The 15,740-nt window shown below is 37.0% G+C and overlaps 2 protein-coding genes across 3 annotated transcripts in view; one reads left to right on the top strand and one right to left on the bottom strand.

Moving 5' to 3' along the window:
• TGFBR3 (transforming growth factor beta receptor 3) overlaps positions 1-15,740 on the top strand; it is a 184,025-nt gene that overhangs the window by 29,616 nt on the left and 138,669 nt on the right. The gene's annotated exons all lie outside the window — the stretch shown is intronic.
• Positions 1-15,740, bottom strand: part of BRDT (bromodomain testis associated) — a 28,213-nt gene that overhangs the window by 8,066 nt on the left and 4,407 nt on the right. For both annotated transcript variants that reach the window (XM_085586435.1, XM_085586436.1), the window contains exons 2-15: positions 13,949-14,190; positions 11,746-11,883; positions 10,883-11,012; positions 9,856-10,028; positions 8,420-8,791; positions 7,351-7,479; positions 6,994-7,182; positions 5,560-5,732; positions 5,196-5,485; positions 4,998-5,111; positions 3,343-3,468; positions 2,583-2,650; positions 1,224-1,386; positions 375-487 (exon numbers count right to left, since the gene is read on the bottom strand). In XM_085586435.1, the coding sequence (XP_085442561.1) occupies positions 375-487; positions 1,224-1,386; positions 2,583-2,650; positions 3,343-3,468; positions 4,998-5,111; positions 5,196-5,485; positions 5,560-5,732; positions 6,994-7,182; positions 7,351-7,479; positions 8,420-8,791; positions 9,856-10,028; positions 10,883-11,012; positions 11,746-11,883; positions 13,949-14,140 (2,370 nt within the window). In that variant the 5' untranslated portion in view covers positions 14,141-14,190. The remainder of the gene's footprint in view (positions 1-374; positions 488-1,223; positions 1,387-2,582; positions 2,651-3,342; positions 3,469-4,997; positions 5,112-5,195; positions 5,486-5,559; positions 5,733-6,993; positions 7,183-7,350; positions 7,480-8,419; positions 8,792-9,855; positions 10,029-10,882; positions 11,013-11,745; positions 11,884-13,948; positions 14,191-15,740) is intronic.

The following is a 15,740-nucleotide window of genomic DNA, read 5'->3' as shown; positions in this document are numbered from 1 at the left end:
AACACATATTTTAATCTGCCTCTTTTGTAAAGGTTTTGGTTTACAGGGTGGACTTTTAACCTGTAAGTGTGCAAGGGTTACTTAAGTTCAAGCTATATCCCTGAAAAGAAATAAAATAAGCTTTATAAGTACACTATAAATGTGATCTGCCAAACTTTCCTTTTGTGTTACAGCCAAGAGGCAATGACACTCTGCTAAAGGATAAGAATCACTTAATTATTGGGGTTTTAGACAACTTTTGTTGTAAACCTTAAATGGCCTTCATCACATCAACTTCAAGCCTGAAGTATTATATTACATCTTATTTAAAGGGTAAGAACATGATTTACAGATGCTGTTTGAAATTAATTCATTGGAGAGAAGCACATATTCACCTCTGGAAAAACATTTCTGGAGTGGGTGACAGAAGACTGACTTGTCTTTGGAGTGCTCTGAGGAGTTTGCCTGTCTGAAGCATCATGCACAGCAGGTACAGCTGAGATTTTACCTGATAAAGAAGTAGGGTATGATTTTTCCTGTCATGTAAAATGCAGTCCTACATCTCAAAATTAGGTCACTGTTTAGATCTGTGGAGTAACTCAGTATTGAAATCTGTATTCTAACCACGTGATTTAAGAGTTATTTTTAATTAGTTTTTAATTGATTTCTCAGTTAATCAGCTATCGGTTCATGCTGTCTTCTACTGGAATCTCAGAAGCGTCCAATGTTATTAGACTTTTTTAAATGAGGGAGGGAAATGAATAGCTCTTTGGATCAAGTTCCTAAGCAACTTCATGTATCTGATGTGTCTAGACAACAACACTCAGTTCAGAGGACCTGTAGCACCAAGCCTTACATTCAGCAAGTAGGCATTTCAGACATGAACTTGGTAGTGGGCATGGGTTTAAGCATCTAATCCTGCCTTAAGGTGTTCAACACTTCCTGTAACTCCAAGTTCATTGAGGTATCCTTTTCCATCTCATTGGAAGGAAGCATGAACACCTCCTGGCTTTAATACTACTTTGTTCCCCCACAAATTTCCCAGCAACTGAAACCCCTAGTCAATCCTCAGTGCTCCCATGTTTTAATTTACATCATGCTCTTTGGTAACCCTTACCCTGCAAGAACGTTTTCAGTTATCCACTTGCTAACCTCCAAAATTGCAAGATAAGCTTGTTTGGCAATACAGGCATCCTGGCAACCCTTCTTTCCTCAGCAGTCAAATATAGGCATGCAAGTATTACCTGAGATAGTCTGAGCATTTTCTTCTGATGGATTAAGTGATCTACACTGAAGCATTTTCAGTACATTGGGAGGTTGCTGTTGCAGTTCAGATGATCCATGATTTTGCAAGCTGCTAGTAAGAGAGGAGGGCTGTGCTTGCAGAAAAGGATTGCAGGATGTCCTCTGTAAACAAAGGGGTATTCTCTATAAAGAGACTACAGTTCATACAGACTGCATTTTTTAATCAAATAGCAATTTTCTTAATAGCTATTTGATCCTCTTTTCCCACCACTACCCATTTCCACTGTTGATCAGATTCAGTACCCCTTGTATTGTGATACCAATCCATCATTTTCTAAGCATTTAGATGACAAAAAGCCATGAGGTAAAGTGCACTCACTGCCTTGGTCTGACAGGTATAGAAAACGCCTGAGAACAAAATGCAATCCAAGGATTTCAAGTATGATGTTTGTTGCTACTCAGAAGGTCGTTAAGGGGCTGTTACAACTGACCAAGCTGAAGCTCATTTCCTGGACCCTGTTTTCTCAAGTTTATTGCTGTCATTCTGTCACTGCAGAGGCTGAAGCTCTTAAGTAAAAAAAGGGTGTTGCATAATTCCTTCCCTGAATTTTTGCTTATGAAGATGCAGAAGGAGCAGCTGAATAATAAATTTGCAGCCTAGTTTCCTGTACTTTAAAAGAAAGTCAGTCTATTGCAGAAGAATGAAGGTTTGGCTGTGATTTTACTTTGAAATTCAAGGTCTCTGTCTCTGGTAGCTTCAAGGGAAATTCTTAAAGGCAGCTAACCTTGACAAGAAATAACACCCACTTTATAATACAGGAATAGAGCAATTCAGTCTAAGAGGCATTAAGAATTATTTCTAGATAAAACTGCTGTTGGTTCTAATAATATCATAACAATAAGCAACATTAAAGTATCCTGAAAATAAATGGCATATTGTTAAAAATTTATTTATTTTTCAGGCATATAAGTGAAGGTAATAATAGATTGAAAAAACATTACACTGTTCGTTGGGTCAATTCTATACTTGGAGACCAATTTGGAGACTATTTGCCCCTTTTTGGGGATGGGTGGGATATGTGGAGCATTCTGACCTTCTTCATCAAACATGTAATCACTGCAATGATTAAAAGATATAAGCCTCCCAGTATATCTGTTCCTATACAAATGCCTAAGGTATTTTTAACAAACAGCTCAGGGGACATCTTCATATCAATGTCTTACAGAACAAATAGCATTCAAGACATATTCATTATTTCCTGATGAAGTTGCATAATTTCTATTACCATTGTATGTTAAAAAATAACTTTGTTATTTGTTTAGAGCAAAATTATTATATCCATTCCAGCCAGATTTACCGTAGACTTTTCCATAGAAGCTGGACAGTTCTGCCTGGCTCCAGTCTGTTTTGAACAGGTTTCTGTAACTGCAAATACAGCGAGGTGGACAGAAAAAGGGGGATGGAAAAAAATCAAATCAGTCGTTCATGTATGTTTCATTATTCACATATAGAAGGTGTGAGTTGTAGTTGTACCTAGAATCAACCTCACAGTGAAAGTAATGTTCTTATCTTGAATACTTTGACTTCAGTTTACAGAACAGATCTAAAGAGTTCTGTGTACATAGAAACATAATTCAGTGTTCTGATCCTGTAATATCCTTTAAACAAACTTGAAACATTTAAAGCACCAGGGTGGATTTTGCCTTTACAGTTAATGCTGTAGGTACTTTTGTGGCTCAGATCATCCTCCTTGCTGCAGACTAGAAGATGAAAATAAAGTGAATCACACTTTCGAGAAGGGATCAAAGGTACAAGAGTAAGCTATAGCCCTATAGTCAAGTGTCCAGGTTAGATACAAAGACCTTTTGCTAACTTATTTTGGTCCCTATGGATTTTCACTGGTAAGTTGGATGGATGTAGTGGGGGGGTTAGTTGTTTTGTGTTACATGGGATCACAGTATTAAGACATTCATTTCATTTCATAGCCTTGGAATGGAGCCTTCAAAATGGAGTGAACCAAACCAAAGATAACTAAAATCCTTGGTAAGAATGTAGAACAGCAGGTGCTAAGAGAGAAGATATTTTGCCTACACAAACACAAAAATAAGCTTTCTAACCTGATTCAGAGTCACTGCTATCTGAGGAGCTAGAATCACTGCTAGTGCTGCTGCCAGAATCTGAGGAACTGCTGCTGCTGTCACTCAGTCTGCTTGACCCAGTACTTGACTCAGCATTGTTTTCAACTGCAGGAGAAAAAGAAAGAATTCAGAACAACCTGCAATGGAGCATTCTTCTATACAAGACTATGATCAACCTTGTTAGGTCTATTCTCCCATGTAAGAGTTAATTTTATTTCAATTCCTTGTCTACTGTCCATTTAGCAGTGGACTTGAAAAAAAAAACAAAGACTTTCCTCTAGAGAGGAAAGGAGTGGGATTTACCAGCAGCAAGCTAGTTGAATTAATGATATATCCAAAAAGAAGCTGTAGTCACACAATTTACAATTCTGAAATAGAATAAAATGGTAGACTTAAGACACAATTCAAGCAATTTTCCCCATAAGCTTTCCTGTGGTCAAGAGCCTGTTTGTGTGCACATTGCTGCTGCCAGACTTGCCTGCAGAGTTATTTATCTACAGCCAGATCTTCCTTCCCTAGCCATATGCACTCCCAAATTGCCATCTTTTGCCACCTCCCCACCATCTGACTGTTTTGCATCTGCAGGGTTGATTTAACTCAGCTTATGATTTTGGAGTCAAACCTTTTTTCAAAGTTTTTTTCTCTGTGGAAGCTCTGAAAATGAGAAGTTACATGGATACCTGTTTCCCTGGACACAAGTCCAGATTTAGCTCTTTTAAACAAGCCAGATACCAGTTGTAAATATTTCCTAGCCAGATTCTTCCCTCTCCTCATAACATATAGTTGACAATTGATTTCAGCTGCTTCTTTAAGATTTCCTTTGTAGGATATTTTCAAGCCATTATATATACAAGACAGGAAGACTGGACTGAGCTTATGCTGGATACAAATGTTCCTGTGTCTTCCAGAGCTGCTTCTGTCATTTCAGCTGATTTTACATAGGCGCTAAAAAGATATCCAGTGGAGGGCAATAACAGCACTATTTCAGTGAGGAACAGCTTGACTTAAAATAGCAGCATCAGCTGCATTGATCCTTTCTCAGCCCCTGATGAGATGTACACTTACTGCAGTAAGTGTACAGCTCAAGTATGCACTGAATTTCTGGCTTTGATCTTGAAATGCATATTGCCTGAAAAACTGAATTTTTCTCTTAGGACACTCTAAGATTAACACAGTACACCTGTCACTGATACTGTTAGCATGACAGCATTAGTGACACTGCCATGTAACAAGCATTACTAGAATTGGTTGTTCTTGAATCTCTAAACCACAGAAAATGAATTGCAAACAAGTTGTGTGACCCTCTACATCCCACCAGGTATTCATATATCAGCATAAGGGAATTGTTCAGTGTCCCTTAATTTCTGAAACTGTTACCATCTTTACCTGTAGTAGAGTATTAAGTGCAGGAATAAGGAAGCTGCTTTAGACAGGACAAATAACTGACCAAATTTGCTGCTGTGACTCCAGCTCACTCAGCACAGAAAGAATCTTGAGATTAGCAGTGGGAAGCTTAAGATGCCACCTATTCTGAGGAGGAGGTCTCCAGATACCTAACAGGACTAAAGCCCAAGGGAAGGATTCCACTTTAAGCTATTTCCATTGCAAATGAGTAAAAGTAATAGCCACATTACTCTTGAAGCTCTCCTTCATTGGGTTTAGTTGACCTTTGACATCCAGTAGTCTCTTCTCCAAGTCTTGTTTCCTCTCAAAATCAAGTTCTTCTTTTGACTTTGTTGGGTTTTTAGCTGCATGTGAAACAGAAGTTAACATTAAAGCAAGCCAGAAAGCAAATCTAATGGGCTTTTTAAAATATCATTTATACTACATACCCTGCTTTCTTTGTGTCTTCCTCAAACAGGTTGCTACATATCTCTCCAGTTCTCTGAGTGTTGAAGCATTTAAAGTTTCAAAGTCTATTTCTATCTCGTCAGGGTTAGAGTTCCTCAGTGCAGGTTCTCTTGACTGTATTATATGGACTACTTTCCCAAGCTTATCTCCAGGGAGTTTATTTATGTCCAAACTCAATTGTCGCTTTTCATCATAATTCATAGGTTTGGCACCATTTTCATCTTCTGACTTATGTGCCAACAAGACCTGCTGCATGGTTCTCTTTGATTGACTGCAGGAAAAAAGTATACTGCAGTAAGAGCAGTTTAAAAGAATTTGACACCCACACTAGTTCCCCACACTTACACGTTTAAAGACAGCTTTCTCTTAGATTTCTTAATGTATTTCAGATTTTTCTTCTTTTGAATCAAGCTTTTTATTTCAGCTTTTTCCTTGTTCTTAGTCTTCCCTTTTTTCTTTTCTGGTCTAGATAAGCATGCTTTGGTCAAAACCCACAACTGCTGATGAAGAACTTTAAGCTATCAAAAACAAAAAGAAAAACAAAAAAAAAATCACAATGTTGATAACCTTGGGCAATGTAGAAGTAACAATAAACTGGTCCTAAATACCACAGGAAATTAATGGCAACTGAGCGGGTATTAATAGGATGTCTGCTTTCCAAATGAGATTTTTTCCCAAACATTTTACTCTATTATATATTAGTCACAGATTATGCATCTAGAAGATGTAAGACTGTTTATTTTATGCATACATTTCCAACAGCATGTGCCTTTTAGCATTTTGTCAAGAAAACACAAACATACCCCCCACCATCCGCCAAAAGAAAAAAAATAAGATAATCACTGTAGTGGTTTCCAGCAGCCTCTCTAATTTCAGGAATTTGGGATGCACATAAATGCCTTATTAGGTTATATTTCTACAGCATTGCTGAATTAGGCAAGTGGGACTGGGCTCATGCACCTTATTTTGCAATATAAAGTGGCTAGTTGAGACATACTAAATTTCAGAGAAGAGTTTAACACAACTTTGTTTAAACCTCAGGGATTAGGAGATGGTCAGATGATGAGATTAGAAATCACTGAAATACCTCACTACTGTAGAGGTTGGCTTGTACACTTGTGTTCGTCCTTCTGCCTACATTCATAAATTGATGATGCCAATCTGACAAGGACTGAAAACTGTCCCTTATTTGACTAACAGAAAAAAATTGCTAATTTTCCCCAGAGTTGATCGATACAGCAGCAACAGGTTAAAAAGTTATGTTCAAGCAGAAGCACCACTCATCCCCCACTCCTAATATGAAGCATGGATTGCTTCACTGGTTAGCATGAGATACCTTATTTTCTCTCTCATACTGAGTTTTCTGAAGAATAAATTAATTACTTGCTTTTGTATGGCTCAAAAGAGGCTGAGGACAAGAACAATACTTTTTGACCATGTGAAAGAAGTGACCCTGTTGGAAGAATATGCCACTGAGCTACATGTGGAGTGCCTGGAGGCTCTCGTACCACAGGAACACACTTTTTTTAAGAAGTTTGAGAGTCCTCTAAAGAAGTGGTAGGCAAGAGTAGTAGAAATATTGCTCACTTTGTATTTGTTCAGGCACTATTCGCTTAACATTTAGCAGTGCTTCCAAACGGGAATAAAGTTTTGTATTAAAAATACAAGTTACTAGAATCTTTTAAAAACTCATTTTTATTGCTAAGCCTTGGAATAGACCATTGAAAGTGGCCTTACCAGAGAGATCTTAAGTCACATGCATTAAGTACTAATGCTTACTTGCTCCTGTAGCTTTTTGATGTTCACTTTTCTCTCCTCTTCAGAGTCTTCAGATGATTTTTCTTCTGAAGAGTTATCATTACTGCTTTCACTGGAATAAGCTTCTGTCACTTCTCTCACAGGCTGTGGCAGATGATCACTCACAACAGGTTCATCAGGAATTTTAGCAAAGTGCATTTCAAAAACATCCTGAAGAGTTAGGTTTGGAAACAGCATGTTTTTCAGATTTCTGAAAGTGTTATGCAGCTACTACTTGTAGAACTACACAGCAACACAGTAGTTCAGTAATATTAGTAGATTTTACATCAGGGCATGAGATGAACTATTTTTTCAAGTCTGACTTAAAAGATAACTCACCTGAAGTTTTCTTGCCATAGCAACTATTTCATGGTCTGAAGAATTATGTTTGTAGCAGCTCATGAACATTAATCTAACATCTGTAGCAAATTCTTGTATATCATTATATTCAAAGTTATCCATTTTCTTCTAGAGGAAAAGAAAATTAAGGCACACTTAGTAGACAGCATCACCATGAACTAGCAGAAAAAAAGGAGGAACAAGAATTTTAACATATTTTGAACATACCAGGTTCAGCAACATTGTCTCTTTAACAAAGTAAGATTTTTTTTTTCCTCTGTTAAACAGATTGTAATTGCTGGGAGGACTTTGTAGTACTATTTTCAGCACTTGGTCAAGACAAAAATGTTTGTGTGGTTTTATTTATTCTGAATTCAGCATCTATTTTTGATTCTATGCATGATATTTATACAAAGCTTATGCCATAATAGCTGGAGTCAAACTAATGGACAAGAAACTGGGAAATAACCTTTGTATTGTGCAAGCCAGCTTTCAAGATAATTCAGTAAGCTGTTAAAATTGAACATTCCCCAAAAAGTGGAGCTTAGCTGGGCTAAATCATTTACCCCATACAAATACGCCCAGCATCCACAGAGAGCTGTCCACATATCTCCATCTAGAATGGTTTTCCACTAAAAAGGTGAAATGTGTCATGTAAACATCCAGTGTAGAAGTCCTAGGGCACTTCACCAAGAACATTGAGACTGAGAGAAAAGCAGGAGTTGACAGAATTGCATTTTGGTTTATAGGGCATTAGCAACAGCACTGTGTGTACAGACACAGACATTTAACATGTGGCACGCTTGGCAGAGCTTCATGGAAATCATAATTCCCTCACTACTTACATTAGCATTTTCAGCAGTTCGGTAGATTAGCCACTATGTGTCACAATGAGACTTGGAAGACTTTCTTCAGTGACCTTGGCTGAGTTTGAGAAACAAATGTATCTAGTTTCTCATCCTGTTATTGTCTTTCATAGGAGAAGCAGCTTTTATGATACCTTTTCAGCTAACACATTTAAAACCTTGTAATTACATAAATAGCCTAATTTCCCCAGAAACATACTTACTTTAATGGTTCCTAGGTCTGTAGGATATTTGGCAATGGCTTGGTTCGCACCAGTGGAGAAAGATGCCACATCTTCAGGTTTTATGAAAGGCCACGCATATGCTGCATGTTTCTTTGAAAACAGTTCTTTAAGTATTGCATTACAATGTTTTAGTTTTCCTGACAACTGAATCTTTTTCATAATTCCAGGTGGCTGTTGAGAATCTGAAAAGGATCTCTTCAGAAGCTTGTTTGTTACCGTACATTCATTTTCACCTCTACATGGTTTAACAGCTTTTCTTTCATTAAACATTTCAGAAGATTTGCCACTTGCTGTGACTATTGAAGTAGTTGGAGTTGTAGTATCAGCCTTCCTTTTCACACCTCTTTTTGCCTAAGAAAAGAAAAAATATACAAGTGTCTAGAACAGTAAGAACATGTTCAGTTTTAGATTATTCTTGTGTGTAGCCCAAAAAAAAGTGTCAGAACTCTTACAGCTATTGAACACAGAGCAGAACATAACAATTGCAAAAGCTTAGACTAAAAACCTACAAGGTATTACCAGACTAGAACACCAAGCTCCATCTTAGATGTAGAGGAAAGAAGTAGATGTACTGCAGGCCAGGCCGTGGCCAGATTTTAACCATTTGTAAAGATTCCAGGAAGCTGGCAGGTTATGAAATTACCTGCAAGTTGACAGCCACAGGAAAGGGGAAAACTACAGCAATTCATTCTAGGCCTGGTTGAGGGCCTTATGTACATGGTTTATCTGTTTAACTTGTGTAGTATTTGGTTTGGAAGCAATATAATGCATGCCTTGTCATCAGTGTTTAGACTGAGTGAAGTGTAAATATACACTATAGGAGAGATTGGTAAAAGTGCCTATTCCTCATTGGAAGAGCAAAACCAAAACTAAATCAATACAGGAGTTTTTCAGATGTTCACATATAACTCAGATTGAAGTAACAAGAATTTGCATTGTGAGCTACAAACAGCTCCCAGGCTAGTGTGTAAGCAAACATGCTAATTTTTTAAGAAGCAAGAATTTGATTTACATAAAAACCATGTGAAATTATTAAATAGATCTTAGAGCTTTATTTTAGTTTAAAAACAGTTATCCTCAAGGTGAAGCCTGTAGAAGTGTATATAATAATACACTTAAAGAATGATCATCTTAAACTTATTTTTTTTTTCTTTGAGAACAACATTTTAATATCACATTTATAAAAAAGATGTGTCAAGCAATCATCTCAATTTCTGTTTTGCTTCTAGAATTAATACTGGCCCAGGTATTTAGTAAAGACATGGAAGATTTAATAGAGATGTCTTACTATCTTCTATTACAACAAAAGTTTCAAAAACATAGAACAGTAAGCATGGCTTCTACAGTTTTGCCATAAGTGCCTGAAGGAGCAATTTCTATATATTTATTTTTGAAAGTCATTTGAGGAAACTTACTTTTGTTATAGAGACTGCAGCTGGCATTAAAGCAGTCAGCTGAGCTGCAGACAAAGGATCCAGTGTAGCCTGCTGTTGCTCTTGAGTCATTGCTGGAGGCTGCTCACTGCTTTCAGCTTGCTTCTCATTTGTGCTTTGTTCATTTGAAATCCCACAGCTGGGCTGCCATGTTTCTGGTTATTTTAATACAGGAAATTTTAGAAGTTAAGTCTTAAATGTTGCAGTTAATTTCTTTCATGGTCAAATTGACCAGCTGTCAATATCTATAGAGGAATGCCATAAATAAATGCAAACAAGAGCATTTGTTACTTACAGCAACATTGATATCCTCCTCTACTCACATCATTAGTGCTTCAGCTAGAATATCATGCCAAGTTACACCTTATTTGGCCTCAAGAAAGTATGGATTAACTTCAGACCAAAGATTAGAGAGGCATTATTCTACACTCTGTATATATTGTATATATATTATGATATATTACAGAGTGTAATATATATTACACTCTGTAAAAATGTTCTTGCCAAGGAAAGTATCAAGTTGTTTTCTACAAACACATAAAGACCAAGCAGCAAAGAGCGCAGACTGCACCATGTTTCCTAAGCACAGTCAATACCTGCATATATTGCTCAGCAATATTACAGATCTCCAGTACTGAGATATGAAAACAGTTTAGACTAATGTTTTTCTGGCTTTGGTTTGGCTGATTACATTATTCATGTCTTTTTCAGCTGTTACTCTGTTTACTTCCCACAGATGTTCACACCTATTCATTTGTATAACACAATGCTGAGCAGCATGACGGTCTCTGAATTGGAAGTCAGTTCCTTTTGTTAAAAAAGGAACTGTTTAAGTTTTTAAAGAAAATTTTCTAAAGCTTTAGAGCACTATTGTTATTTATCTGATTAGTTTGGAAAGAGTAGAGAACATCCAATATGTTCCAGGGTCGAGTTATGACAAAGAAGATTTCCTGTTTCCAGTTTTGCTTGCTTAATATATTATAAACTCAGCATATAATACAGGCCTTACCTTCTGTCTTCTTTCCTTTTCTCTTGCCTTTATTGAGACTCACTGGTCTTTCTTCTGGCGGCATACGGGCTATTTTCTGCATAAACACTTTTTCTAGTTCTTCAGCCATAAACACAATGTCATCACCTGGCTGCAAAATATGGTCAATACCATTCAGTGAAGGAGAGGCTGCAGTAATGGGAGCTATCTCATTAAACAACCAGGCTAGAGAGTCCTGCCTCAACAGATTAAAAAAAAAGCCACCAGTGCCAGAGAGGTCTAGAAATCATTGCCAACCTTGCCCCTCACTTTAAAGCAAATTACTTCACCATTGAAATACTCTTTCTCTCACTGTCCCATTGAAAAATTCTCCTTTACCTCTGCATACTGCTACAGCAAAAGCCAAAGGGGGCAGATCTGCAACTCCCTTGTTACCCCTGTGTTCTGAAGAAGCTGTGGAAGATACTCAAAGATACTAAGACACAGCCAACAAATATCCAAGCAAAGGGAGATGATCACACTTCATTAGGTTGAACTTGTTGAAGGAACAGAGCATGGCTCAGGGTTGCTAGCCTTGGACTTGTACAGCAATGACATAGTGCTTGCTGTTCACAAGCTCTGCAGCTAAACCCCAGAGATTTTGGACGTGTGCAGAAAAAAACTATGCACTCAGTTGTTAGAACAGCAAGCAAGACTTCACTTACGTGTCTTCAGTCAATCCTAGCCAAAAAACCTTCCCAACACTTCAGATAACTTAGTTTAAAAGAAAAATAATGGAAATGTCAACTAACTTATTGTGTGTTCTAGTAACAATGTGCTTGTTTTAGACTTGCTTGTATCATTCAATAGAACCAGTTACTGGTAAGAGTTGGTGTTCCACATACCTTGTTGTACATGTAGCAGTTCCAGAACATAGTTTTAAAGTCTTCAATACATTCTGCAGCTTTTGTGTAGTAATTGTGTTCCAGTCGCTTTTTTATGGTGCCTAAGTCCATAGGTTTTTTTATGATAGTGTAATAATCCTGTGATATTGAAAGAATAAGTCACCAAACACACCTTAATATTAGGACATGATTTTTACACATTTAGTTATGAAAGCTAAATTGCAAGAAAGAATTGCATTATATTAGAAGCAGTATTTTATTTAAAGGAAAACCTTCCCCTATAGTCATAGGTACTAAAAATGTAGGTGTTCAGGAAATCTTCACCTTATATTTTGTCCTTGTTCTTTCATATCACATATCATTCAAAGTCCCAAAGAATATTTATTTCAATAGGCTCCAGAACTTTATTGGTAGTAGTACTTATTAAAAGTATAAGCACTTCTCATTTGTTGTCTCAAAGCCATTTACACAAAGCAGCAGAGGAAAAAGAAGCCAAACTTCAACCAAGTCTCAGTCACTAACAAAAAGAAGCTACCAAGTTTTCACAATTGCTGTTCAAATACTTTATCCCTGGCTATATTGGTTTTCCCCTTAGGGTTGGCCTAGTGAAGAAGTGGCAATATGACTGAAAGGCAGCTGGAATGGGAACTGTCATGATTATTTCAGTAGCATAGTGAAACCTTGTTAGACCATGAGACTGTTTCCCTGACGGTGCATTTAAGAAATTGGAATGGAAATATCCCCACTAAGTTCACATATACATTGTAACATAAACATGGTAATTGTATAAAGTAACTACTACATCTGGAGTGTTCTAAAGCTATCCTAACAATCTGTTTCAGTGAAATAGAAAGGCTAAATACATCAGAGTGCAGGCTATTTAATTTATCAAAGCAAGAAGCATTGTCCATTCTGTATCTTCTAACATTTGGAGGAGGAATGCAAAGGGGGCAAATACTTTTATTGTCCTTGCCATGGAGCCAGATATTTGTTTGTTACTGTGCAATGGCTGAACTAATACATACTCTGACAAGTCAAAAGGCTGTTTTAGCAATCCAGAGAGGCAGAACTGGCCTGAAGCCAGCTGCAAATGTTGCCACAAGTCTGATGGAGTGACCCTTCACCTTAACTAACAGCTACTTCCAAGAAGGAAAAAGGGTAAGAAAAGACACAGAGAGATGGTACTTTGACTGTGCTTTTGTACAAACTGACCAAATTAGTTCATCACAAGAAATGGCCACAGATAAATACTTCTTTCTACTCTAAACAGAACCAATGAGTTAGGAGAATTAGTCTTGAAAATTTGTGAGAAATAAGTATTGATGCTTAAGCTGTTGGAGGGGGGAAAAAAAAATAATCCAAGGGAACATGTAACAGTTTTATTTAACACCTTTCTACTTATCTACCAAGAGCAGTATAGTCCAGGAAATCTGAAATACCATTGTGCCAATCACCTATGTTTTCATTTGACTGAAAAACATCCAAAACTAGAGTCTAAAAATACCTGGATGAAAACTGCATCTCACTCCAAGACATTAGAGTCTTCTACTTTGTTACAATTAAGCTGTAGCATAAATAACATGCACACAGCATAACAGAAAGCTAATTTAAGCATTGTATCTTCTATTTCATGGAAGGATGTTCTTCCACTATGGTATGATGCTTTTTTATTTCCCTATTTCTGCAGGGACGTTTATTTCCTCTAGAAACTTCAGAACAAAATTATTTGAAATTGACAAATACTAAAGATGTAATGAGTTCTCCGCAACAAAATGGTTCCACATTTGCCTGCTTACCTCAGGGTCAAACAGATCTGATTTTCTATCAAAGTATTTGACATTAAGGCTGCCTAATATTAAAAAAATACTCAAAGGTGAAAGAAATACTTATCATATGCAGTGTTAATAAATATGTCTAAACCAGAAGAAAAGCCTGAACACCAATATACAGAAACTCTAAGAGACCTGTTTAAGCATTATTACTATGCTTTAGAAATACTGATTTTACTAGTTTCAGATCAGAAAAATAAGCAAAAATGTAGCATTTCTCTAGAAAGAAAACACTTTTCTTGTAGACTTGGATTAATGACAGCAGTTCAATAGCAAAAATAGTCTTCCATAATCTGTTGCATTAGAAAAAAAGCCTTTCAGCATTAATTTACATAGTTTACATATTAATAGACCAGTTCCAAAACGGTTCTTACAGGCAGATTCAGTGCTGCTGCATCTACAGGTTGGTGAAATGGCCAGGAAAAGTTGTGTCTCCACATGGCTCTCATAACCACCCTCTGTAAGTACTGAAGTTGGTTTGTTTGACATCCACTGCTTTTGTTATTTATGTATTCTGGTGGAGGAGGGTTCATAATAATGGAACAGTTCTGGTTTTGAACAGACATCTTTAGAGAGTTTGTATATCCACTTGTTCAAAGATTATTACACATTTAACCTGAAGGGAACAAAACAGAAACATTCAGTGAAGATATCTAGATTTAATGCTGCTTACATGTTCACTTCTGTTTGTAGAACGTCCACACTGTAACTACAGGCATACCTCTGTGTTCTAAGCAAGACATTGGTTTTAAAGAGCATATTTAGACATACCTAGAGTCTAGGGATGCATACTAGCTTTCTCCTAAAAACATCTAATAGCTTGGTTTTCCTAACAGAAGGCACTATTGCATGAGGAGTGAAAAAGGTCATAAAAAGGTAGATAGCTATTGCAATCAGCACACTGCTAGAACAGCAAATATGGCCCACTCTTACAACAACTGTAGCATCCCAGCAGATATTGCTGATCACACTTTTGTATTTTCATTTGTTTATTTCAGCATTCAAAGCATACCTCTTCTGAGCTCCTGAAGCCTACACCTTGGCTAATAAGAGTGAATACTATTTGCACCACCACATATCACTAGCTAAATGCTAATCCTTTCACCAAAATATCTATCTTAGAAGGGAAAGCTCCAGACACATATAGGATCTGCCTCTCCTATAACTGACCAGCATGACAAGAAAAGTTCTGAGGTAATTTTAGGTACCTCACAACTCAACCAAGCCCATCATACACTATTTTTAACTATTAGGATACACTATTATTTTTTCCTGCTTTTTTTCTGCCAAATAACCCACACTAGATTATATCAAGTGCAAGCTGTTCACCTTCTTCATCCAAAGCCGTGAGGTTAGAAATAGAAGACAGGAGCAAAGGAATACAGTTTAAACTTAGCGAAAAGTCTTATAGCAACAAGCAGATGAATAACAATAATTAACACTTTATTAAGAACATAATATAATGTATAATCTCTTGCACCTTCTGTAAATTAGTACTGTAAGGTCTAGAATAAAAGCTCAAACTTAGCATCCAAGAGTGCCAAGGAAACAAAGAGACTGAAATTTTGTGTACATAAGTGTCTTAGGCTTAGATGCTTAGCTTTTAAAACCTTAATTAATGCTGTGAAAACTAACTTTCATGCTTACAAGAGAGCTAAGCCTGCACCTTCTAAAGACAGGCATAAGTCTGTGTTTTCAGTCCCTCCTTTATTACCTCCCTCTCCATCTCCCCAGTCACAGAAGACTCTTCCCTGTCTTAAAACTTATGTTTGCATACTGAAGCAAAAGTGTGATCAGATTCCAACCACGTAAGTTTTTTGATATTTTTCAAACCACCCTTCCCAGCCCCATATGTCCTTGAGCTGCTGAGTCAGGTCCCAAAGGCCAAGTAGTCTTAAAAAGAGAAGACGTGAGTGTTTCCTTAAGACCCAGTTTGACGTTTCTAGCTGATAGAAATGTGTTTTTAGTTTAAGAGTAAAAAGCAAATAGCTTACAATGAATTACATTGCTAGAGAAGTCAAGGCTTTTGGCAAAATACCCCATCTTGTGAGAATCAAATTTTTTTTGGTAAGAGATTCGTTGCTATCAGTGCGTACTCCCTAAAAGCATGAATTAAAGACCCTGCTGAAAAGACATATATTTCCTCTTGTTTTAGCTCATTATTAC

Source organism: Lonchura striata, chromosome 8 (genome assembly GCF_050655825.1).
Source record: "Lonchura striata isolate lonStrDom1 chromosome 8, ASM5065582v1, whole genome shotgun sequence".
Lineage (NCBI taxonomy): Eukaryota > Metazoa > Chordata > Aves > Passeriformes > Estrildidae > Lonchura > Lonchura striata.
Note: the sequence above shows the minus strand (reverse complement) of the source record. Positions and strands in the feature narration are given on the sequence as shown.